Source organism: Malaya genurostris, chromosome 3 (genome assembly GCF_030247185.1).
Source record: "Malaya genurostris strain Urasoe2022 chromosome 3, Malgen_1.1, whole genome shotgun sequence".
NCBI lineage: Eukaryota > Metazoa > Arthropoda > Insecta > Diptera > Culicidae > Malaya > Malaya genurostris.
The window spans coordinates 294,920,085-294,945,823 of NC_080572.1; the positions used below are offsets into that span (position 1 = coordinate 294,920,085).

Here is a 25,739-nt window from a genome sequence, read left to right on the forward strand (position 1 = left end):
ACAGATAAAAATAATCTGTGAATTTACATATATTTTCATGCAAATATTTGAGACAAGCAATTGAACATAAAGTTACTTTACAATTCTGTACGTTTCAATATAATTTTATCGCAAAACTATCGTTGAAAATTCAAATATAGTTTTGCATCGATGATGGTTTTCAATTAAACTTTCGTGTCAACCCATGTCTATTCCATGTTACTATTGATTTACATGTCGTGTAGATTTCATTATTTCTTTCTGTGTAAGAACTACACACTACATAAAAAGTTACATCTTCATAGATGCGTCGCGATTCACTTACATTCACAATACAAAGCATATATAAACTCTTGGAAAAAATGAAATTTACGGTTGACAATATTACATTTTTTACCATGTAAAACCAATTTTTGTGTCTATATCGATGTAAACTTCAACTTAATTAACTGTGAAGTTAAAGATATGACTTATTTGTACATGCTTTGAACTGTAAATTTATGTGAACTGTGACGCTGCTTTTATGTGCATCTATAAAGACGTAATTCTACTCGATTTTTCTAAGTGTGTACATAAATCATTGACTTTACAGTTAAACATTGATACAGACGTAAACTTTATGTTTACATGTTAGTAAACGTAAGAAATTACGGCATGCCTGAAATTACATCAAGCGTAAATTTCATTTTTTCTAAGAGTGTACTTCCGAGAAGAATGACGAAAGAAGGTGTCGCGAAGTTGATGATTCGGATGATTACAATAGCTAGCAGTAACTCTTCTTCTTCTTCAGGCCGTAATTTTTTCATTGATGACACGATGTTACATCTATTACCATGTAAAAATTATGTTTGTGTTTGTACTGATATAAACTTCAGCTAAATTAACTATGAAGTTAAAAATATGACTTATCTTTACGTGCTTTGAATTGTGAATTTAAGTGAAATATAACGCTCCTTTTATTGGCATCTATAATGACGTAAATTTGAACGATTTTTTTCTAAATGTGTTAACAATGTTTGCGACCATGGAACCGAACTAAAAACAACAAAAAGAACTGGAACGAATACCGTCAAATGAATCGCATCAAATTCTCATTTGAATCTTTAATTTTCACTTGTTTTCATTTTCCATTTTTAGCCTCAAATCTACACACCAAAAAAAATTTGAATAATACAGGTGACTTAATTCCTCATACGATGTAATTCATAAACACCTAATTTGTCAAACGACGGAAAATTTCATTTGTAATGACTTAATCTTAGATAAGCTTGAATTTTACTGGTTTCGACTGTAACTTGCATTCTGCTAGCAGGTACGACTGTATGAATTTAAATGCATTTTTTACCAGCCAAACAGATGTATACTTCTGTGGCTCAGTCGATTAACAGACGTACTTGCGATCCAATGATTCTCGGTTCAATTCACGGTGGTTGCTATCAGCATTCTTTTTTTTTATTTCAATGAATTTCATGTCATGGAGTTTTAGACCCAATATTAAATGTTCTTCGACGTAAATTTGCGTGAACTGCGACGCTGCGTTTATGTGCATCGAATAAGATGGAAAATAACAGGGATTTTTTAAGTGTGTATTTCAAGCATGAGGATTCGGTTTTCTAAATTTTATTTGGAAAACACTAAACATCCAGTTTTGGTGCCCATTTCAAATTGATAAACTTTGGTGAATTAACACACAAGTTCAATCAGAGAAACAAGAAAAGTTGGACTAGTTTTAGAAATAAAAAAAAGTAACTCATTAGAGCTTACGCATTCGGAACTTTTACCTTTAAAATAAAGGTTAAAAGTCAGTTGTCAAACCATCAAACATTTATTAAATTCAAAGGATTCTGGTTCCTATGACTTCGCAATGTGCGTATTTCTCGATAAATTCCAAGAAATCTAATTTCGAATGCTCGAGGCTTAGCCTAAAAAAATTCTTGGTGTAAAAAAGATCTTTGAACTAAGAATACAATGATTCTTAAAGCTAAAATGAACTGCAAAATTTCAATTTACTTACAGCTCCTAAACTTAAAAAAATAAACAGTATAAATCTTAAAAATATGTAACTCAAAGTTTGTGTCATGTCAAGGACATGTTTCGATGTGTTTTTTTTTCAAAAAAGAATTTGTCATCAATGCAGTAATGAATCAATTGACAAAATAAATAACTTTTGGAACCTACCTTGGTCTCGAGTACAGGGGAGCAGAGGAATCAGCCAATCCCATCGCAGATGAGCTGGAAAAGGAGGAAAATTTTGTTCGAATTTCAGCACATGGTTGTTTCAGTAGGTTAATTTTGAAAGGAATAGAAAAGAAAATAAAGCGGAAAAATATTGGGTTGTATGTTTTTGGTTTTTTTTTTAGCAATAGAGAGAACAGCAGCGGGAATCGTGGAAAACTGAACCATAAAACTTTCGAATCCATTCAAAGTATCAAGGATTACACTGCCTAAGTCCTAACAATATATCACCGCAATGGTAAGGTACACTCTTAGAAAAAATGAAATTTACGCTTGACGTAAATTCAAGTATGCCGTAATTTCTTCGGTGATGACACAATATTACATCTACTAACATGTAAATATAAATTTTGCGTCTGTATCGATGTAAACTTCAGTTAAATTAACTGTGAAGGTAATGATATGACTTATCTTTACATGCTATGTATTGTGAATGTTAGTGAATCGCGACGCTCCTTTTATGTGCATCTAAGAAGACGCAACATTTTTTAAGTGTGTAGGAAGACTCACGGAAAAGCGCACACTTTGAAAGGAACAGAAAAGCGGGAAAAAAAATACCATAAGCATTAAATCATTGTTGTGCACAAACCAAACGGCGTAGCAGCAAATAAGAAGGAAGAAAAAAAGTGTAAGTGAAAAGCCCCATCAATCATATGACGATAATGAAATTTTCGCTTTCTCAATCTTTATTCGATGCGTGTGGTTTATCCTAGCGAGTCGAGGCATTCCCACGCCTCATTGCCTGCGCGTTGCCGTCGGAAACGTTGCAACTCGCTGCGAACTTGAGCCCCCATTCGGTGGTAAGGCGAAGGAATTTTTCCTCCCGTGGCCTTCCAAAAAAAAAGACGAATCACCGAGAAAATTTCCACTCGATTTCGGTGTAAACGACGAAATAGCTCAAATCCTAGAAAATCGTTAAATCTCCGAATTGTAGCTCACTGAGGATCGATCTGGTGGAAACAACATCTGCCCGACTCCGGCTCCGGCCCGAAGTACTTCTCCTCCGTAAACGCAAGTAAGTATGCCTTTGTAATGGTTTTTTCGTTGATGAAAAATAGTGTTTCAATTGCACCTTTGTTGTCGATTTTTTCCCCCGTTCGAGAACCATGAGGCATGTGTGAACATCTGCTGGATTAAGTGAAAAATGACAACAAATTGATGACGGAATCGAGGGTGCCAGGGGGAACATCTGAGACTGGAATTGAATTTTCTGAGACCGAGAGTTTGAGTGTTTTTCAAAGTATGAGTATTTTAAATCTATAGTTTTTTAGTTTAGATTATATAAGTTTTAACCTTAAGGTCATTCGCTTCTTCGGACAAGAAAAACTTTCTGACCCTATGGGCGGGGTTGAGAATCGAACCCAGGTGGGTTGGGTGAAAGACATCGACTTACCCATCAGACTATACCCGTCTTCAAAATCTTTCTGTTAGTGTTGTTTCTTTTTTTGTTTTTGAGTTGCCCATTTGAAAATAATATGTACTTACTTAGTGAAATCACTATTCAGTTGACAAACAGATGAACTAGTTTTACACACTTAGAATAAAGAAGTGTAAGTAAATAAATACGAGCATCAAAAATGACATATCTAACAACTCATTTGGCATTTGTTTCGTGTGTTTCATGGTATGTTAATGTAACAAAACAAGTAATACTTGGCACCAGTAAATCCAGCAATAAAGCCATTAAAGTCATTTGATAAATTACGTTTTCATGAATTGCATCAGCATATTTTTTTTTTTGCTTTTGGTTAAATGGTGCAACTTGTTAATGCTAGCGAAATATTCCCACTTATTCGATCCCTTCGTTTGTCTCATTAAGAAACAATCTACATAGACGACGAACGATTTAAGACTCCTCAGTTTGTGAGTTCGAGACCAGAAGCCGAGTTCGGACAACATTCAGGGGCTCTTGCTCTTGCTCTTGCTTTTGCTCTTGCTCTTGCTCTTGTTCTTGCTTTTGCTCTTGCTCTTGCTCTTGCTCTTGCTCTTGCTCTTGCTCTTGCTCTTGCTCTTGCTCTTGCTCTTGCTCTTGCTCTTGCTCTTGCTCTTGCTCTTGCTCTTGCTCTTGCTCTTGCTCTTGCTCTTGCTCTTGCTCTTGCTCTTGCTCTTGCTCTTGCTCTTGCTCTTGCTCTTGCTCTTGCTCTTGCTCTTGCTCTTGCTCTTGCTCTTGCTCTTGCTCTTGCTCTTGCTCTTGCTCTTGCTCTTGCTCTTGCTCTTGCTCTTGCTCTTGCTCTTGCTCTTGCTCTTGCTCTTGCTCTTGCTCTTGCTCTTGCTCTTGCTCTTGCTCTTGCTCTTGCTCTTGCTCTTGCTCTTGCTCTTGCTCTTGCTCTTGCTCTTGCTCTTGCTCTTGCTCTTGCTCTTGCTCTTGCTCTTGCTCTTGCTCTTGCTCTTGCTTTTGCTCTTGCTCTTGCTCTTGCTCTTGCTCTTGCTCTTGCTCTTGCTCTTGCTCTTGCTCTTGCTCTTGCTCTTGCTCTTGCTCTTGCTCTTGCTCTTGCTCTTGCTCTTGCTCTTGCTCTTGCTCTTGCTCTTGCTCTTGCTCTTGCTCTTGCTCTTGCTCTTGCTCTTGCTCTTGCTCTTGCTCTTGCTCTTGCTCTTGCTCTTGCTCTTGCTCTTGCTCTTGCTCTTGCTCTTGCTCTTGCTCTTGCTCTTGCTCTTGCTCTTGCTCTTGCTCTTGCTCTTGTTCATATCCCAGCGGTGTGTCCGTTTTCTCCTGAAGTGCTTGCAATTAACTTTTCTCATCCATCCGACAGCAGCACTGCTCACAGTGCGGATTGAATCAATATTGAAGCATTTTGATGTGAATGCGTCTCACTTTACGATGGAGTGCCTTTTCAAAATTTACCTTCTGCGAGAGTGATAAGTTTTTGGTCGTGAATATCGCTTGTTGTATCTAACATAGCAACATAATTTTTGGCAACATGTCATCGGAAATATGATCAGTAATTTATGATAAAATGTTCATTCAAAATTAAATGTTTCTGAAATGTTTAGTATCAACAAGTATCTAAGAGAAAATTCCATGAAGCGTGTTTGCCTTTTTTGTACCTTTTATACCTGCGTTTACTAGTCAGTTCCAGATACAGAATCTAGTCCCAGAATCAGGCAATTCAGTTTCAAATGGAGAACGAATCTTATGCTCTTCCTGCGTTATACATTCGAACGAAACTATATAAATATTGGGTAACGTCGAAGTGACTTTAGGGCTGGGTGTTTTTTCGGGAGTTTTAGAGGACTATTTTCACGCTTCAAATTTTATTTTCTCAGAAACGGTGACGAATATAAAAAATCCCAATTGACAAACTATTAGAAAATTAGTTTAGATTATTCTGTGAAAATCTCAGAATGATTCATTACCATTGGCCGGGAAAGTCTTTTTCTGAAGGAAGAATTTCATAGCTGGAAACGCCGTCTTTCAACTTGTTCATTGAATATCTCGCCTTCAAAAGCATGGATCAAAAATTTATCCTGACAATGTCTAGTTTAATTTCAATTTAATTTAGATGCGATTAGTGCATAAAAACATGTATGTTGTCGCGATAAAAATGAAGTGAATGTTATTTTTGTGAAGGTAAGTCGATTTCTGTGGCTACGCCATTGTTTTCTGCTCCAGTTTCTTGGTAACGTAACGAGAAATGAGAGAGAAATAAAATCGTCTCAGAAAGGCTGCCAAACAAGCGGTAGCTTTATTGGATTTTATGTGATGTAGTCAAACTTGTAACCGAAATATTAAAACTTTCTTGGCCATCCGGCCACATCGAGAGCCATTTTGCACATTTGCGAGAGAGCATGGAGAGAAATGTAATACGCAGAGCGAGCATGTGGTTATACGCGACCTACTGGCCTCAGCCCTGAATAAATCTGTTCTTTTCAGGGCCTCCGTCATTTTGACGTCTTAATTTTATTTTAAAAATTTACCCTCTGAAGGGTAATAAGGTTTTTGATCACGAATATCGCTTGTTTTATTTAACTTATCAACATTTTTTTTCTCTACGCTATCGAGAATATGATCAGCAATTTGTGAGAGAATTTCCAGTTGTATGATATATGTTTCCGCTCAGTCATTGCAAAAACTGAACTTAGTTATGGCGGCTTCACGTTAAACAACTAAAATTAATAAATCGTTACCCATCACGCTATACCCGTCCTTCGCTTCTTCGTAGTTTATTTGTTCAGTTCACCACAGAATAAAGGGTCAGAATTCAATTTTATGGTTTAGTTCTGAAATTTAGTTTCAAAATTCAAGATTTGATTTTTTATTATTTCAAGAAGCTAGATCTAAAACTCTGTTCCTTGTCCAGAATCCAGAATCGAGTACCAGAAATATGGAACTGTAGCCGAATATTCAGAACATGATTCTCAGTCGGGATTTTTTAACCGATTTCTGGATCTGAGATCCCTCATCTTGTTTTTATACCTGGACCTTGGATCTGAATTCTGGAACTGAAATCGAGGTTAAAAGCAGATTTCAGTTTCAAAATTTCAATCCGAAATTCAGATTAAGAATACAGATTTGGAATTAAGAGCCTGAAGCTCGGGAACTTCAGACTGAAATCCAGGAAAAGAACTCAGATAAAAAATTAAGTTGTATTTCCCGAATTTAGTTTTTAGCTGTATTCCAGAGTCCAGTTTCAGAACTCTAGATCAGAATGCAAGTCTAGAATTTGATTCCAAAAGTCAGATCTGCAATTTCTCGAAGTGTAACTGAATTGCTGTTGATCTTCAAGAACTAGATTCGGAAGGTTTTTGAACTAAATTCCGGATCTTCATTTTCGAACAGAATTTTGTAGCTGAATTCTGGATCCGAATCTAAAAACGGAATCTTGGACCAAAATTCTGTAACTAAAATTCAGCTGCGGATCAGAATCCAAGTCCTGAGTTCGGTGTTATTATTCAGGTTCAGGAATTCAGTGTCGAACAAGAATTCAAAATTCCTGGTCTGGGATTCAATTCTAATACACAGGTTCAGTGATCAGCTTAACAATTTGGAATTTAGCTCTAGAATACAGTTGCCGAGTTCAAGTTCAGCATTCAATTTCCGAATCTAGCAACAATATCGAATTCAGCTGTAGGATTCGACTTAAAAACTCGGTTTCAGAATTTCAAATCCAGAATTCCGGGTCTTCAACATCAAAGAAACTGAACGATTCATTTTATTCCTATTCACGTCATCCGGTAATGTCTCTGACATTACCCACCCGCAATTTCTTTGTTGTGAAGGGTTTTCTATTTGCGTGATTTTGTTTGCAGCTTTTTGGCAAATGTGAAATCCTAATGGGTAAAAAATATTACTAATCACAGCATTTTGATTTCGATTATTAAATTTCGAATTTCACTATTTCATTGTAAGAAAATATCATAATGCTACACGGAATTAATTTCTGATTTTTAGAAGGTCCGAATTGTGGAATATTCTCCGATATTCAAAAAACAGTTCGGTGCATTTTTTCCAGAACGCAAAGTAGCTGAATGCTGGTTTCATTTGCACTCGTTTGATGCGTAGTTCTAACTGCGAACGGTGCACTAAAATGATGATGACAACTTCTATTTGAAGCGAAGCTCACTCTGCGAACATCCCACAGCAGAACTGCTCACATAAGAACCAGTTGTTGTTGTTATTTTTCCGTGAATACGACTTACTTTACTATGGGGCGCCTTTTCAAAATGTACCCTCTGAGAGAGTGATAAATTTTTGATCGTGAATATCTCTTGTTGTATCTAACGAATCAACATAATTTTTGCTACATGCCATCAAAAATATGATCACAATTTTATGATAAAATTTAACAAAAATTGGATCAGTTTGGATTCTATCGCCACGGCGAGCAGATGTATTGTGTGTCGTTTGCAAAGCTAGTTTCGCTTCCGACAAGAGCGATTATATCGCAACTGTTAGTCGTTCGTATTGGTGAAAAAGCAACGAAAAGGGGACAACGGTGGAGAACATCATACAAAATCAGCCGTTCTAATGGCTCTAAAAGTTAGGATTTCTTCTTCACAAATCGATGGTAAAAATCCTCAGTTTAGTGCAAATCTAGAACTGTTTGAATCGATTTGTGCATTTTTCGCTGAGTGAAATTCACAGTAACCGAGATCAAGTGAAGCCTTCTTTGTTTTTGCGGAAAATGTGAAAAAGGGGAATGCTTGCATAATTCATACAATTAATCAACTAATTGATATTCGGAAGTGTTAAGGAACATGTCAGTTGTTTTCGTATTCACGACATTATGTCTCTGACATTACCCACCCACCTTTTTTTCTTCATATCATCGGACCATGTTGGCCAGAAATTTATGGCAAAATTTTCAGTAGTACGAGACACTAAATATGTATGGGTATTTCAATGGACTTTTATGAGGGAGACACATTTGTGCATGTTGTTTAAGACGGTCAATTTGGTCATTCAATTTGTAACTAACATTTATTATAACTGATTTCTCGCCTATAGTTAAATTGTTCATTCTTTGTTACTATGTATCAGCTAATATAAGAACTGAATAATATTCAAACAAGATCATTTTTAAATGGAGTTACAACTGGCTCATAAGAAGTTCACTAAAAAAAATATCTATCTTGTGAAGTGCGTATCAGTATATTAGTGAATAATATTTTACTGACGAGTATTTTACCATTTCTCGTGAATGTTTGAAGCAGAGCGCTAATAAAAGTCATTTTCATTGACTCAAAATACACGAAAATGACGAGAAATCACTGTTACTCTCAGCTTCGCTTGCAAACTATGAGAACGAAATCCATGTCCAGTCAATGACATAAGCGGGAGAGTAGTTTCAAAATTGTGTTTTATCTTTCATTTGACCTTTCAGTCATTTGCAGTTTTCAATAAAAATCCCATAGCATGCAGTGTCGATATTCAACCGAAGCTGTGAGAATCAACTATGACAGAAAAAGGTTTCACAATAACTTTTACCTGTTGGTGTTCGAATTTGTAGTAGTTTTGTAGTAGTAGTTCTGGGATGTAATTACCTCGATTTGTCATATTTTAGCTACTATTTATAGCCAAGCGTCACAGATTTTCAATAAATCGATGAAAGAATGAGAATTGAAATTCTGCTGATGCTCCCTGCAGCCGCTAGTTTGGTTTCGTCTTGTCGTAGAGTGACGTTGACAATTATACTCTCTTATTTTTACGATGAGAAACGAAAATGCTTCGTCTCTCTTCGTTTGTTCTGGTGTCGGTCATTTACGAATGAGACAGTAAAACATTGAAAAATGAGACTGTTGGAATGGTTTCTTTCATTGAGAATGTGTGACAATTTTAAGCTCTGGTTTGAAGGATATCTTTACATATATTTACAATCCCTCAATTCGGTTTGTGGATATTCTTTCATATCACATTACAATTTGTATTTTCGAAACGGTTTTGACCAGTAAATTATTGAAATGAATGTTATTTCCAGCCAGCGACTGGCACCGGTAAAGAAGGTGACAAGCGATTATAAATACACTCTCCTACTCAGTGCTTGAGCGGAAGAATGGGTATAAAGCAAGAAGACTGATGTTTGATGAACAGAGAAGATGTTTGGATCGTGAGACGGCTAGGATGTAGACAATGTTCGATGTACGTTCTACCATGTCTGACTGCGTGTTAGAGTGTCTAATAACAAGGTTCAGAGTGGCAAAATTGTAGCGCGTATGCACGGAGGTTCGAGTCATGTCTCTGAGCGTATCTTTTTCCAATAAACCATTTTTTCTGTCAGGTTTTCATTCATTTGGCTTCTCCATTCAAAGCAAAGCAAAGTCCAGGCATTACATTCCTTTTGTGGAATTTAGCCTTTCTGTTTCAACAGACTTCGCAGCCGACGATTCTTAGTGTACAGAATCATTGCATGGCTAGTACTATGGATCCTACTGACACTAAGAATTCTTCCAGGTCGGGGCACGAACATACGACAACAAGTCATTGCATTCAGTCATTGTAAAAAACTGAACTTAACTATGGCGGCTTTACGTCAAACAAACTAAAATTAATAAAGCGTTAAATCCTAGATGGTTAAAAACGATTTGTTGTGGAATTTTTAATTTATGAATGAATTTGAGCATTGCATTTTTGATTCAATCAGTCTTGTCCCCTACACAACCTCGTAATTTTTTGCTCTCGAATTTTTCGCCTTATAACTGTGCCGTTACAATAATTCAAGTAAAGCAGTTTGCAAAATTTACCCAATGTCAGATTTATTCGTATTCACGTCATCCAGTTATGTCTCTGACATAACCCTTCCACCATTTTTTTGCGCTTAGGTTTTAGGAACAGAACCATGATGCCATTGATTGAAGCACCAAGTTGAATAATGCCGGTTGTAGTTCCTCTAGTATTTGTCCCGGGTTGGCGGTTCAATGCAAAGGGCACTGGTCTTACAAGCCAGCTGCGTGGTATGTTCGAGTCTTGTCCTGGACGGATTCGTAATGTCAGTAGGATCGTAGCACCAGCCATTCAATGATTCAGTACATTCTGAATCGGCTGCGAAGTCTGTTGAAACAGAAAGTCAAATTCCTCTACAGGAATGTAATACCAAGGTTTTGCTTTTAGTTCCACTATCTTGACGTAGATGGCAGTGTTCACACTCGACGTGTCTTCACTAATAGATTATCATAGACTATGAATTTTTGCGTTTGGAACTATTTTATCGCTATTTAAACAACGTTTACATAAGTAACGTGATATTGACAACAATCTTACACCTTCTTTCATTCGTTTCGTGAAAGAATGAAACAAAATACTCAAGCAGGGAAAAAAATTGTCGGGAAATCAAATCTGGAGTAATTTCATTACACTTTCGTGTGATGAAACTCGTAGTCCTATGTCAAAACATAGCTACTAAAAATGAGCATTATAAGCAAATTTTGGAAGATTTTCGTTCAATCGGAGTCGGGTATAGCCAACTTGGGGTAGATTCCTGTACTCATTGGCTCATTGGGTCTACGAGATCGTCTATTCCGAAAGACAAATCTGTGCAAAAATTATATATACTTAGTTTTTTGCAATGAAAATGTGCTCGGAAAAAAAGTTAAATTGTTAAATATTTTTATCTATGTAATTTTATATGAACAAGACGTAACGAGTAAGTCTTTAAAGAAGATTTTTTTTGTTGTATTTTTTATGAAATAATTAATGTCAGTTTCAATGATATTGGTTTCTGATGGATCCTGTCAAATAAAGTAGAGCCGTATCAAGTTTTCAACCGATTTGAAAGGTTTTTTGCTTCTTGGTCGGTTGAGTATAAGTCTTGCATTGATTTTGCAAGTCAGTCGTATTCGAGCTCCGTCTTGGAAGCATTGTTAATGACAGTAGGTTATTTCCGGTATACTTGCGATTCGATTGTGAAGCTTGCAGAAACAGAAGACCAAGCCCGTCTCAAATGAAATTCTGAATTCGTGACAGCACAAACCACCCCCAGCCCTATTCTAGTAAATCACTAATCTATGGTTAAGGTGTTTCTACCGGACTACCGCGATCAATCGCCTACTCTACGATTCGCGTGTTCTTACCGCCAATTTCGTCCCGCCCGTCCCTGGGATCGTGCCCCCGGCCAATCGGTGGTGTGATCGCAGATCTAGATCTCTCCCGTCGGATCTGACGACGCTCCCAATTTCTGGGGACATGCGATGGAATCGGCTGATGTCCTCCGTCGCTGTCCGTCGCTGTCACATTTATCTATAAAATTGATCACTTTTGAAAATCGGTTTGCCTTTCACAGATTCACGATTAACGAGACGAGGTTTGGTTCTACTGGAGGATTGTGTTTTGTAGGTGAGTGATCGTGTAACATTGAAGCAGTGTTGAACGGTGTTCTATTCACAGTTATTTACCGAACGAGAACTCGAACATGTATCAATTCTACGGTCATACAAAGATATTCCGAATTGATCACCTTTAGAATGTGCAGTGTCTATCTAAGTCTGTACTAGATCATGCATTTATTTATTTGCTGGTTGGATTGTTTTTAGATACAGGCACATTCCGGCTTAAATACAGTTTAAATGTGGCGATGATTGCACTAACAAAAACTACTACATTATGGCATTAGTTAGAACAACAAATCATATGACTTGATCCCGGTAGCTTTGCGTCGAATCTCGTCAGAAATAAAAAAAAACGACGCATTAAGCGATCCCCAAATTCACTCCGTTTCAAATCAATCACAATTTGAGTCCGCACGTCGCCGTCGGTCGGTCGTTCGAAGAATTCCCAACCAACCAACCGAGAATCTTCCAAGACACGAAAATTTGTCACACTTTATTAAATTGTCATCGAGCTGATTATCGTCTCAATTTCCATCCCGGTCGGACCAGCACCGGGCGCTGCTGATTGACTGAGAACCGGCGCGTATCTCCTTTTTTTTGCTGTGTTGAGCTCTGTCGTCACCACCACCAGAACAAACGGGCAGAATGCTGACAACCGCAGCCAAGAGGAGCCTAGTTCTTCCATCGCGTCTTCTGATAATCACGCTCATCATCCTTCCGAAAACGAAGACGACGACGACGACGACGACGTCGGCAAAGACGATGATGATTCTTTAAATACCCGAGGGAGAAATTTGACACGTGTCTTTCAGAATCCCTCGGCCAGGACGACGGTGGCGACGTCGGTCGGTTCTGAAACGATGACAACAGTCAGTTGGTATCCTGTTTTTTTCCTTACCATTTTTTCTACTTTTTTTTGCTACTAGCATAATGAGCTCTCCCTACAGTTAAATTGAAGGACAAAAAGGAACGAAATAGATTTTAATGGTTGCGAGATGGTTTGGAGATAAATGGTCCAAATCGTGGGACGGCAGGGGACTTACAATTGCCCATCATCAACCAGCGTCGCCACCAACCGACACCCTCCACCACCGAAGAGGGTTAGTTTCAGCTGCTTAAGGTAGTCATTTAGAGGGAAATCTAGAATCTCTGCTTCCGGTCAGAGGTCAGCAAATGCAATTAACGATACTGTTCCCGGTCGGGGCCACGGCGACCAACAGATTCCTAGGGTGCTGTAACTGAAACAAACGCAAATGGATGATGGGTTGGATCAACGGCTGAATTTGGTCGATTAGGGGGTTTCCTTCGTTCCCTCGCCTCGCCTAGCCTCGGATGGCAATGAACTGCCAAATGCTGTTTGTGCCGGGTGAGTGTTTTTTCTGTTGTTTTGGGATTGTTTTTCGCTGCTGGAGAGTCAGCGGTTTAATGAGTCGGAAGAAACTAAGATAGAGATTGGCATCGGGTCCCGGGAAGAACCCTTCCGATATTTTTGTTTTTGTTCCGGTTGGGTCCCACCAAACAGACCAATTAGGTGATGTGCTACTGGGACAATTATCGGTTGGCACGGAAGTGTTATCTGCGCTGTAAATGAGCCAATCATTTTAGAATTGAATACATTCTTACTATCAACTCATTAGAACTGAGTATCTTGGGTTTGTAAGCGTTCACGATTTAATAGATCTTAATTGTTTATGGATTCAAAATTTCGTTGTAAAGAACATTTTGGAAAGTTTGTCTTGATGATCCATTTATTCGACTCCGGTTTTTCCCTCTTTACTCATTCACCGGGGAAATATTAGAATGTGTTTTCAATGTAACCATTTAAAGAAAGAAGTTAATTCTAGTTAGGAGATAGGCCTGTAAATTATTAAAAGATTACTATGATAAGTAAGGCATGCTTTAAATTAAAAAGCTCTACAGACGCAGGACCTGATGGTATTCATTCAATAGTACTGGAAAAGTGCTTGGCCTTGTCTCACCACCGACAATGTTGTTCAACATGTCCCTCCAGTTGGGAACATATCCCGACCTCTGGAAAAAATCTTACATTTTCCCTGTTTTTAAGAAAGGCAGCAAATCAGACATTACAAATTACCGTGAAATAGCCTCCCTATGTGCTGTTTCCAAGTTATTTGAAATCATTGGTCTCGACTTCATAACTCATAAGGTCAATATCTACTAGCCTAGTATCCCGAGTAAAGTCTAACATCAAAATGAGAACAAATTGAAATCTGATTGTGATAGCAACATCAGAATGAAATCCTAATATGATATCTACTCATCAAAATTTCAATTAATATCACATTATGTTATCATTTTACTGTTTAGAGGCAAAAGTTTTGTGAAACTCAAAAAATGAAAATTTTAAAATCAACAACTTAGTGAATCTATTGAAGTTGAGCAAATTTCAAATGGCAACACAAAAATACAAACTTAAGTTTCAATGAAAGTATTATTTCTTCAATCCTATGTTGCCTTCTACAAAAATGCTTTGACATCCTGCCGAGATCCTGCAGTTGACCGCAATCATAACCGCGAAGAAACGATTTTTCAACGTTTTTTCAACTTTTACGCAAACAATGCTCCTTCTTCTTAACCACGAGAATATTGGTGTCAAACAACACGTCTGGGAGGCATTAGATAAATTGGCGATCATCGGTACCACGTTTGTCTGAAGCAGGTCAATCTGAATAGTGGCTTTGGCATTCGCAAAGCTAATTTTCAATAATACTTTAGTGGCTTAGAGAAGCCCCCAAGAAAATATATGTTTAACTTGTATATTCCTAAGTAATCTACAAACTGTGTCGAAGATACTCTTCAAAACAATTCTCATTCCTAGTTATAAATGCTTAGAACTTCATATACTCACTAACGCTAGATACGATGAGAAGTATTTTATCAATCATCTAATAGACCTTTGACCTTCAATACACTTTTCCAAAGAAACCGTCTAACTAAATTTTCATAATTTTGAGTCACAGGACTAATTCTGCATCAAATGATCGTGAATCCTATATGGCGACTTTCAGTTTATTAATATTCTTTGAAAAGTCTTATATTTGGGATACTTTTCAAACGGGTTTGACGATTGAATGCAAGAAAATAATGTTTGAAGTTGTTTCGTAATCCAAGCTGGCAACTAACGATTTATCGGTTTTTCTAGAATACCCTTATAAGGGTATTTCTAGAATAGATTGGATACCAATAAACGAAGTTTGAGCTCGTTTCGAAATTCAATATGTTCACGGCCGGTATTTCTTGAAAATCTTTACTCATATTGTAAGGGTTATCAAAGAAAATCGATAAACCCGAAAGTTTCCGTTTTGGATTTCGGAACGACCTCAATCATCGTTTTTTGGTCCCTACACATCAAATCCGTTTTGTAAATATGCATACTGTAAGGGTTTCTAAAGAATACCAATAAGCCTGAGGCCGCTATCTTGGATTTCGGAACGACTCCAAACATAATTTTCTTGCATCTACTCTTCACATCCGTTCCGAAATGATTGGTGGTTTTCACATTCATTACACAAAACTTATGTTACGAAGTAAGTTCCAAACAACGTATACTTTTTGTATTATACGAGCTACATACATTTACGAACCCGCGTTTAGTTCGTGTAAATTTCATTTTAATGGTGAAAACAACTTCTTATTCTTGATATCATATTATCGCATTTTGAGTCACAGGACTAATTCTACATCAAATGATCGTAAATTATATATCTAAGTTATATTGCCGGATTCCTAATTCACGTTTCCTGTGTTGTAAAAGACTTCACTGTAAAACGTTTGGTCTTCAGAGCCTCTAAATTCGTATTTCAAAGTGATTACATGCGCAAGGTGTGTGAGATCAAGTAGATAACTCAATTTAATGTTATAATGTTTGAATGCTACAGCTTTGGATATGAGAAAGACAAAGAGAACATTTTTATACTATGCTCAAATAGCCACACTGCTATTCACGGTGGATGCGGGATGGAAGCGACGCAACGAGTGTGCATTGACTGGAACTACCTGCATACAACTTTGTGAAACAACACTGCTTGTCATATAACCGAACATTTTCCATGTCTTTACAGCTAGCACTTACAGTCCATAGCAAACGCAAAAAGTTCGCATTCCAAATCACCTAAGTTCGAAATCAGATTCTCTCCGCGGTAGTGTGTGGAGTTGCATAAAATCTTTTTTCTTGCCTGCGACTAATTGGAGATTGCATAAAATCTTTTTTCTTGCTTGCAAGTAATATCGCCTAAATGTATACTATCCCGGACCTGTTTTGGCTGTTCTATTTTTAGATTATGCTCGTGACGTGTCATTTCGGCAAAATCTACATCATATTAAGTTTTCAATGTGCTTTCACTGAGAGCAAAACTAGTTTTCAGTTCGATGTCACAAAGCATTTTTTTTGCTTTCGATTTTGATCTTTTAACCGTTAAAACGACCAAAACGATAGCAAATTAAGTAAGCGATATATACAAACAGCACAGCATCAAATTGAGTTTCCTTTTTGATCTCACACTCTACTCGGGATCTCAGCGGTATTTGATAAAATAAACTTGACAGACTTGGTTTTGGTGGTTCTTTACTGGATTGGATGCATTCTTGTTACTCCATCGTAGCTGATGTGTGTAGCGATGAACTGGTCCGGCGGGAAGGGCCAGGTGAATTACTGTCTGATACTGGTAAAGATATCGGGTTCGATTCCTGATGTGATCATGGATCTTCCCGGGTAGGAAATTTTCTTGATTAACCCTGGATAGTAAATTCGAAACATTTGAATGTTATTTTGTGGTCAGCCGTTCTTTTGAAGAAGAATCTATACCTGCTAGATTAATCAGATTGTTTTCTTTTGTTTACTGGTTAAGATATGTGCAAAAATACTAATTATCATTTATTTAACTAGTTCCTTTGTAAGGGTATGAGGTAAGACCATCATCATTATCATCATCACATCTTACCGGTCGTGAGATGTCGGTAAAAATAGGAAACTGTACAACATCACCGTTTGCAGTGAGCTCTGGAGTACCTCAAGGAAGTCATTTAGGACCGTATATATTTTTACTCTACCTTAAGGCCCCCCCCCCCAAGGGTTAGGGTCTAACACTTTTCAAAAATCATTTATTTTTTGCTTCATATTTTCTTATAATAAAACATTTCAATAATATTCTGTGAAATTTTCAAGAATATCGGAACAAAACTCTGCAAGTTATGGGCTTTTATCTTTGCTTATCTCATACTGCGAAGAAGTAAGAACTCGGTACATAGGCCCAAGACTTCTGCTTCGATTGAGTTAAAAACTTGACGAAACATTCTTGAAATGTTTCATTACAACAAATTATAAAAGAAAAAATATGATTTTTTGAAAATATTTGACCCTACGGGCTCCCTTGATTAATAAATTGTTTCCATTGATTTTATAAACGCTTTTCGCTCGAAAGCAGGTTTTGAAAGTCCGTGTCCATTGTCATTCAAAAATTAACGCACCAATTTTGTTCAAATTTTGCACACACTTTCTACATATAAAAAACCAGATCCCAACTTTTTCCTATTTGTTGTTTGTTACTTTGGGGTGGTTTTACAGCTTCAAAATGGCGGATTTTTTCGTGAAAATTCGTAGTTTTTACTTTGAACAACCACCAAAAATTCAAAAAATTAAAACAAAAAATCAAACGAAAACGTTGGGGTCTAGAAAAGCTTCTACTCAAACTATACTACTTTGATTTGTTCACTTCTGATTAGCCTACACTGAGATACAGTGGACACCGCAAATCATGATTTTTTAGAAGCGTCTTCAAAGATACCTCTTCACCGACTTATTTCTCAATATTTTTCCACGAAAAAATTACAAAATGTTGTTCGGAGGATCCTTTTTGTCATGCAAAACATTTGAATTTATTCTGTTAAACGATAATTCTGAAAATAAATCGCAAAAATTATGATTTTTTTCATCATTTAGACCCTATCCCCCTTAATAATCGGCACTTCTTACTGAAATGTTTCAAACTATCATTTGCGAATGACTTCAAACTCTACCATCTGATCCAAGATCAAGAAGATACACATTTTTGGAAACTCAATTGATTACATTCGTGGAATGGTGCCACTCCAACAAAATGGTATTAAACCCCACTAAATGCTCCGTCATATCATTTTCCCGCAGGCACTCAGTAGTAAGATATGACTAGAATCTTTCGCAAAATGTTCTTAAGCGCGAATCGTTCATGAAATACTTAGGAGTTATTCTAAACTTAAACTTAATAAACTTAATTTTAAGAAACACACTGACTACGTGATTTCGAAGGCATCGAAACTCTTAGGCATCATATTTCGAATTACCAAAAATTTCTCTAACATACACTGCTTGAAAACTCTTTATTGTGCACTAGTCCGATTTTTTTTTGTAATAAAATTTTTATTCTGGCCTTTTTGGGTAAAAGCTTCACGTGGCCGATTGGCTTACATTTTTGTTACTTAAAAATTTTGTTTTTGCTATTGGATCTCGATGTCAGCTTTTGACATGTGGCCATCTGATTGTCATAGGTAACAAGTGATTTGCACGGTATTCTTGTATCCTGGCCGAATATCACATAAGAAGGTATAGGCCTCCTCAAGCGCATGCGTAACAAACGTACGTCATTTAGAATACCGGGGAAAAAATTCTTCCACTTTTCTTTTTCGGTAGAAAAAATCTCTCCGTATTGGGACATAGTTTTTCGAATATAAGGATCGATGACGCTTGAGGGAAGATCATGCAAACACACTTCTATAGCACATATATACTGGAATGTTGTACTTAATGTTCTCGTGCTCCACATAGTGCACATTGTTATTGTCTTTTGCGAATTGAATTGCATCCAACTCTGCATAAAACTGGATGTAAACAACATTATTTGTCTTATTGCATTGAAGTAAATGCACACGTTCAATGTCAAGATGCATTTGCTCCTTAAGCAAACCTTCAAGTTTTCGTATCGAAGGTAGAATTTTGCACTGCCTGAAGTCAACAACAATTGTATTCTTTCGTGTCGGCGGTAGCTTTTGTTCGTTTGGTTCACTCATTTCGAGGTCGTTCTATTGTTCACCAAACAATATTGATCGTATTGAAGCTGTTCAATGCAAATTCATTGTGTTTGCTCTCCAAAATCTACCCTGGAGAGACCCATTAAACCTTCCAAGTTATACAGATCGTTGCCGACTTATCGAACTGGATCCGCTGTGTATTAGTAGATAGCCATATTGATTGCCCTGATCTCCTACGATTGGTCAATTTTGACATCCATCGTCGCAATCTTCGTTTACATCCATTTTTACGAATCCCTCGTGCTAGAACTAACTATGGAAATAATGAACCTTTTCTCAGTATGTGTCGCTTATTTAACAGTTTCTCGTCGGTCTTCGATTTTCATCTCTCGCGTAATGCGATAAAACGCTTATTCAATGATTCCTTAACGATCCAGTAAATAAATGTTCACTATCTTCATTGGAAAATCCCCGATGATGGACCAAAAGGTTAAAGCCGGGGTAAAATAAATTATATTAATAATAACAATAATTCATTGGAAGCTAATCAGATTCGCCGAAACTAACCCGTTCGTCCTCCCTCTCATTGTTTCCGTCTTCCACCATCTTTTTGATCACTAATTAGATCTAAATACCGGTTCTAACCCCGTCGTTTGTCCACGCTCACTCACTGCTCCCTCAACTAACCTTCTTCTTCCATATCCACTTTTCCCTTCTATCTCGCCTTTCAAGGAAGCTGCTCTGTAATGCTGTAATACTATGTCATCAACTAGTTATAGGATTAGTGGTTTAGCTTCAATTGTTAGTTTTAAACGTAAATGTATCTGTTGGATCATTGTAATCTGTTGATGAAGAGGTTTTATGCCTGCTGGAGAGAGAGAGAGATTTCTATAGTTCATCTATATCGGGCTTTCCCTTGCTCCCCAAATAAATAAATAAATTTGTAGATACACGCTTCGCGAAGGATGAAACAGGCGTCATTCAGTCCCGGGCCTAAAGAAGAAAAAGTCACGAAAACTTTTACCATGAAAACTTTTCATTATTTTTCAGTATAATCTCCATCTAGAGCGATACACTTAACCCATCGATCTTCCAACATTTTGATACTCTTCGAAAAAAAAATTTTGTCAATGCTTTCAAAATTGGCTTCCGCATCTGCGAGGCATTGGACGAAAATTTCTATCACTGGAGCAGCCAGGTCTGGAGAATACGGTGAATGGTTGACCAATCCGTACCGCAAATCATTCAATTTCACCGTTGCTGTTTCATCATGACACGAAAATCTTATTTTTCCACAGCTTGATAAAAACTAGAACTTTTCAGACACGATCAGCTGTTATTCAAACACTAGTGGATAGATTGTCATGAAATTTGGAACTGGACCGTCTAGAGGCTTGTTCTCAGCAAAAATATACTCGGTTCGAAACTGTTCACGTCTTTTCTGTGAGAGGCCCGGGACTTTTCATTTCATGTAGTAGTGTAAATGGTTGCTGCTTTGTCTAATATTAAAAGCCTTTTTCATGAATTTCATTCATCAAGTGTACAATTTTGGAAAAAAATCTCATTAGTGTTGTAATGATTACTTATATTAGTAATCGATGTAGTTTTTGAAATTTTAAGAACTCAGCACCTTGTAACTTTGGAATCGGTAGGTGGACGAGGATAAAATTCAATAACAATCTATGAGATCGTAAGGCCTTTCATTTAAATTTAAGTTCTTAAACCTTCAGTTCTAAGAAATCGAAATCAGACCCAGATTTGGGCTTCTCATTGCTTTTTGTAGTACTTCTAGATTGGGAAACCTATAATTCCAACACCGAAAGTCAAACTCACAGTAAACGCCAAGCAATTTGTGTAACTTTCATTTGAATCTAGAATTATCACAATCGGTTCAGCAATCTTTGAAAATACGAAGTGCGCATTTTTTTCTCTTTTCCCTTCGCTATAGGAAGCAACTTTGAATGGTCCATAGTGTTATATGTTCTTCGACCCAGCTCGACAATCTATTTTCAGAGCCCGAACCCGGAGACCGTCAAAAAGTTTCTAACACCATCAAATAGCCAGGTCTACAAGTTCGAATAGATATAAAATCTGCTTCGAAAGTGTCGTACTAATGTGTGTCGAAAATTTTATTACGATTCGATATATTGGCCAACATAAATTAAGTTCAGACATTCTTGCTTGTCGTGACGTTCCTTACATGAAACTTCTTTATTATTTCATTAAGTTCATTGGAGTTCCAATTTAAATTTTATTTTATGTTAGACTGTTTTCTCTCCCATGAGTTCAACCAATAGCCAGCTATCTTATATTAAATAAAAGTGATGAGCTGATACAAACAAACCTGAAATAGTTATCAGATCATGCACAAAATAAACGTATATCATTTAATGTAATTTATAATAGCAACTCGCTTGATAAAAACAGTTTTTAGATTAACTAATGAATACCAACATACTAATATGATATTCGAAATGTATTAGGTTTAAGGTACTATGTATTGTGGATGTAACGGCGTAGAAAAACTCACGGAACGACCGAAATTAGCTCTGCTTAATTTTTTGCAGCGTGTTTTGCGGTGACATGTTTGATGCTTAGAAGCTAACAGTCAACAAGGTCAATAAAACGGGTGTTAACGCTATCATTTTTCATTTGTCTTTATTTTAAATCAATTCCAATTACGATTTTAAGACGATTTCAGGATTCAGCTATGTGACTATGCTTTCGGCGAAATGACCCTGATCCGTTTGCACCAGTACTCGCTCTGGTATGGAAAAAATAAGGCGGAATTTGTTTTTTTTTTGTACCGTTCGCAGTGTGAGTTTTGCTTGAAACCAGTGCTGTAGTTGCGGTTAGTTACAGTTAGTCAGTGACTAATCAGCTCATGAAACTTCATCTTCTCAGGAATCGAGAAAATTTGTTGTTGGAAATTTTGATAATGACTGATTCAAGTAACCACGAAGGGTGCAAAAGCAAAAATACCTATTGAGATATCGAATCGTTATTTATTTATTAGCTAAATAAATAACATCTTTCAATATAATTTTCAAGAGCGCCTTAGATTAATTCCAGGGCGCAGAATCAAGATAGGCGAAATGAAAAGGGCGCCCATATAATTTATTCCAGGGCGCAGAGTAAAAGTATTTAATACATTAAATGATCCAACTGAGGGTGCAAATTATTATTTATATTAAAGCTTAATAAATAACATTTTGTAGGTAAAATTTGAAGAGGTCGCCTTAGGAATGATTCCAGGGCGCAGAATAACGGTAAGAGAATTAAAAAAGGCTCCCATATCAATAAATCTAGTGTGCAGGGTGGAAGTATTTTTAAACACATCAAATGATTCTACTGAGGGCGCAAATCATTATCTATTTTCAAACAAAAAAAAAATCTTGAAAGCCTAATATGGAAGAGCGCCTTAGGGATGATTCAAGGGCGCTCTTGAAATTAATTCTAGGGCGCATAGTGGAAGTATTTTTAAATACTTCATGTAATTCTACTGAGGGAGCAAATCATTATTTATTTTCAAGCTAAATAAAAAACATAAGTACGGAGTGCCTGAGGATTGATGTCAGGGTGCAAAACGATTATTTTTTTCTACTTAATACTGTAAAGCTTTCAATAAATAAGTCAGCTTTGAGCAGTGCTGCCTTAACAACAATTTTATAACATTTATTATATTCAAACATAAAATATACTAGCATTTGTATATGTCTGTAATCTTCATCATTAACTTTTAATAGTTTTAAGTAGACTCTATTAAAAAATTGGACAGTAATGGAGTTTTGAGCAAAAACCTGTTTTAATCCACCTAGTGGTGTAATGAGGCCTTTCTCATGTACATATAATATTGTGGTATTCTATTCAAAAATTTTCTCTTCGATTTTTGAAAGAAACCGAGTGATTGTTTATGCATAACATACAGAATAAAACAATGCTTTGATTGCGTAAGCCATCCTTAAGAGAACGAAATGGGTTCACTATTATATGCACTTCCGGCACCGGAACCCGAGAACCGGTATAATCGAAGTCGGTTCGTACGGCCACCAACTAACATGACACACAAACTCTTCTAATACGCACCCTATAACTCCGGATTCGGAAGTCGGATCCGGATGAAATTCAGGAATGTTGTATGGGACCGGGAGACCTTTCATTTGAATCTAAGTTTGTGGAAATTGGTCAAACCATCGCTGAGAAAAGTGAGTGAGATCCATTTTGGTACATATGGCCACTATTTCTGGTATTTCCGGAACCGGATACCGGGAACCAGGATAGCCGGAATCGGTTTGTTTAGTTGCCTACTGATAATGACTATCGATTTGTGTAGTTTTGAAACCAGTTTAGAAAAATTTTCACGTTTTTTGCTTCGCCGGTTTAAGTGACGGTGTACAATATTGAACACACTTTACCCTATAATTCCGGAACCGGAAGTCGGATCCGGATGAAATTCAGGAATTCCGTATGGGACCACGAGACCTTTCATTTGAATCTAAGTTTGTGGAAATCGGTCAAACCATCGCTGAGAAAAAAGAGTGAGATCCATTTTGGTACATATGACCACTATTTCTGGTACTTCCGGAACCGGATACCGGGAACCAGGATAGCCGGAATCGGTTTGTTTAGTTGCCTACTGATAATGACTATCGATTTGTGTAGTTTTGAGACCAGTTTAGAAAAATTTTCACGTTTTTTGCTTCGCCGATTTAAGTGACGGTGTACAATATTGAACACACTTTACCCTATAATTCCGGAACCGGAAGTCGGATCCGGATGAAATTCAGGAATTCCGTATGGGACCACGAGACCTTTCATTTGAATCCTAGTTTGTCAAAATCGGTTCAGCCATCTCCGAGAAAACCTAGTGAGATTATTTGACACATACACACACACATACATACACACACACACACACACACACACACACACACACACACAGACATTGCTCAGCTCGATGAACTGAGTCGAATGGCATATGACACTTGGCCCTCCGGGCCAATTTTCACTAGTCGGTTTTTCAAGTGATTGCATAACCTTTCTATATGAGAAAGGCAAAAAGATGAAGTTCACTAATTTTGAACGAGGTAAATTTGTATGAATACTGGCATCTTTTCTTCAAACTCGGCCTTGTTTAGTGAAGGTCGGTATAGTGGAATTAATTACCACATGAATTGAGCTGATGGCGATTTCATTAGTATTTTCTTCTTTCTTATATGTATCTTAGATCAGATTTTATGAGATTTTATCATTTTGATTGAATACCGACTCAATACATAATGAGGTAATTCACCTTTCGATAACATGCACAAAAACATTAAATTCAATTGTGAAGAAGCAAATAACAGCAGACTTCTTAGACATTCTCAACACAAGGAAGACGGAAAACCTATCCTTTTTAATATATAGAAAGCTAACCAATACAGAAAGTATTATACGTTATACTCCTAATCATTCTCATCAGCTTAAAATATTAGATTTTCACCAGTTGATTCATTGAATGCTTAAACTAGCCCATGGAGAAAATGCGGTAAGAAACGAGAAAAAATACATCCTCGATATTGGAATTCTCAGTGGATATTCGGAGCCATCAGTTCAAACAGTTTTTGATAAAAAGAAAATCTGTTGAAAAAAACAATCACTTACTACTTTAACCCAACTATAAAAAAATTTAAAAAGAGTTTCAGTAAGTAAAATTAGATAAGATTTTTATTCCAAGTCAAAAAAACTGAATTTGTTCAGAAAATTATGAACTTACACGGAAACTAAACGTAGCTGAAGGTTTAAAAACAAATGTAAATATATTAACATTCCAAGTTACTATTTGTTTATATGTAATTTAGCAAAATGAGATGTAAAATGATTAACCTGTACTAGTACATGAGAGATCGCACCGCACTTTCCTCCCACTACTAGTGTCTATGTCTGTAACTATTTCGTGACATTAGTGGGAAATAGTAAGGAAATTTTTAATATTGTGGAAATAAATTGAATTTATTTTCTTCAAAAGCTATCCACTAAGCGCTAAAATAAGCATTTCCTTCTGAAAATGTGATATTCGTGTTTATCGATTACCCAATTTGCTTAGTATTGGTTAAAGGTAAAAAATCAAAATCGGAAGCAGATAAATTATTCCTATGACATCGAATAGCATACTGAAATCAGAAAGAGATATGGAATTGCCCGAGTTTATAACAAAACTAATTCTCAGTTTAATGTTACTACCAAATAACGAAACCAAAATTGAAACGCATAATCAGTTATTGATCTGCCCTGAAAATAAATACACCGCAAACAAGGGCTAAAAATAGAATGGGCAAAACATCCTCGGGAATTTACATTTTAGTTGATTTTCTCGCAACAACAAAAAAATTATCTTATAGTTTTCTTAAAATATTTATAGTTTCCCAAACATTTTATTCAGATCCGACTTTCGGTTTTGGAACTAAAGCGTGATAAGTGGAAAATTACCCATTTCATGAGATTTTCACAAGCGATGGTCAAAAACAGATAGAAATCCCATAAAACTGTCTGATAAATTCTTCTAGTTTACAGAATTTGTTAGTTTGTGGGCATATCAACTTAATTAAGGGGGAGACCTTTTTCTGTTCCGGCAGGACCGAAAGTAGTGAAGAAAAACTCCAAAAATAGAACTCACTTCGATTTCTCAGCGATGCTTGAGCCGATTTTTAGAAATCCTGGTTTAAATTAAAGCTCACGTTGTCTCAAAAGCTACTGTGAAA

The 25,739-nt window shown here is 36.7% G+C and overlaps 1 protein-coding gene across 3 annotated transcripts in view; it reads right to left on the reverse strand.

Moving 5' to 3' along the window:
• Positions 1-25,739, reverse strand: part of LOC131438776 (RNA-binding protein Musashi homolog Rbp6) — a 1,824,137-nt gene that overhangs the window by 1,028,810 nt on the left and 769,588 nt on the right. For all 3 annotated transcript variants that reach the window (XM_058609032.1, XM_058609031.1, XM_058609030.1), the window contains exon 4: positions 2,158-2,211. In XM_058609032.1, the coding sequence (XP_058465015.1) occupies positions 2,158-2,211 (54 nt within the window). The remainder of the gene's footprint in view (positions 1-2,157; positions 2,212-25,739) is intronic.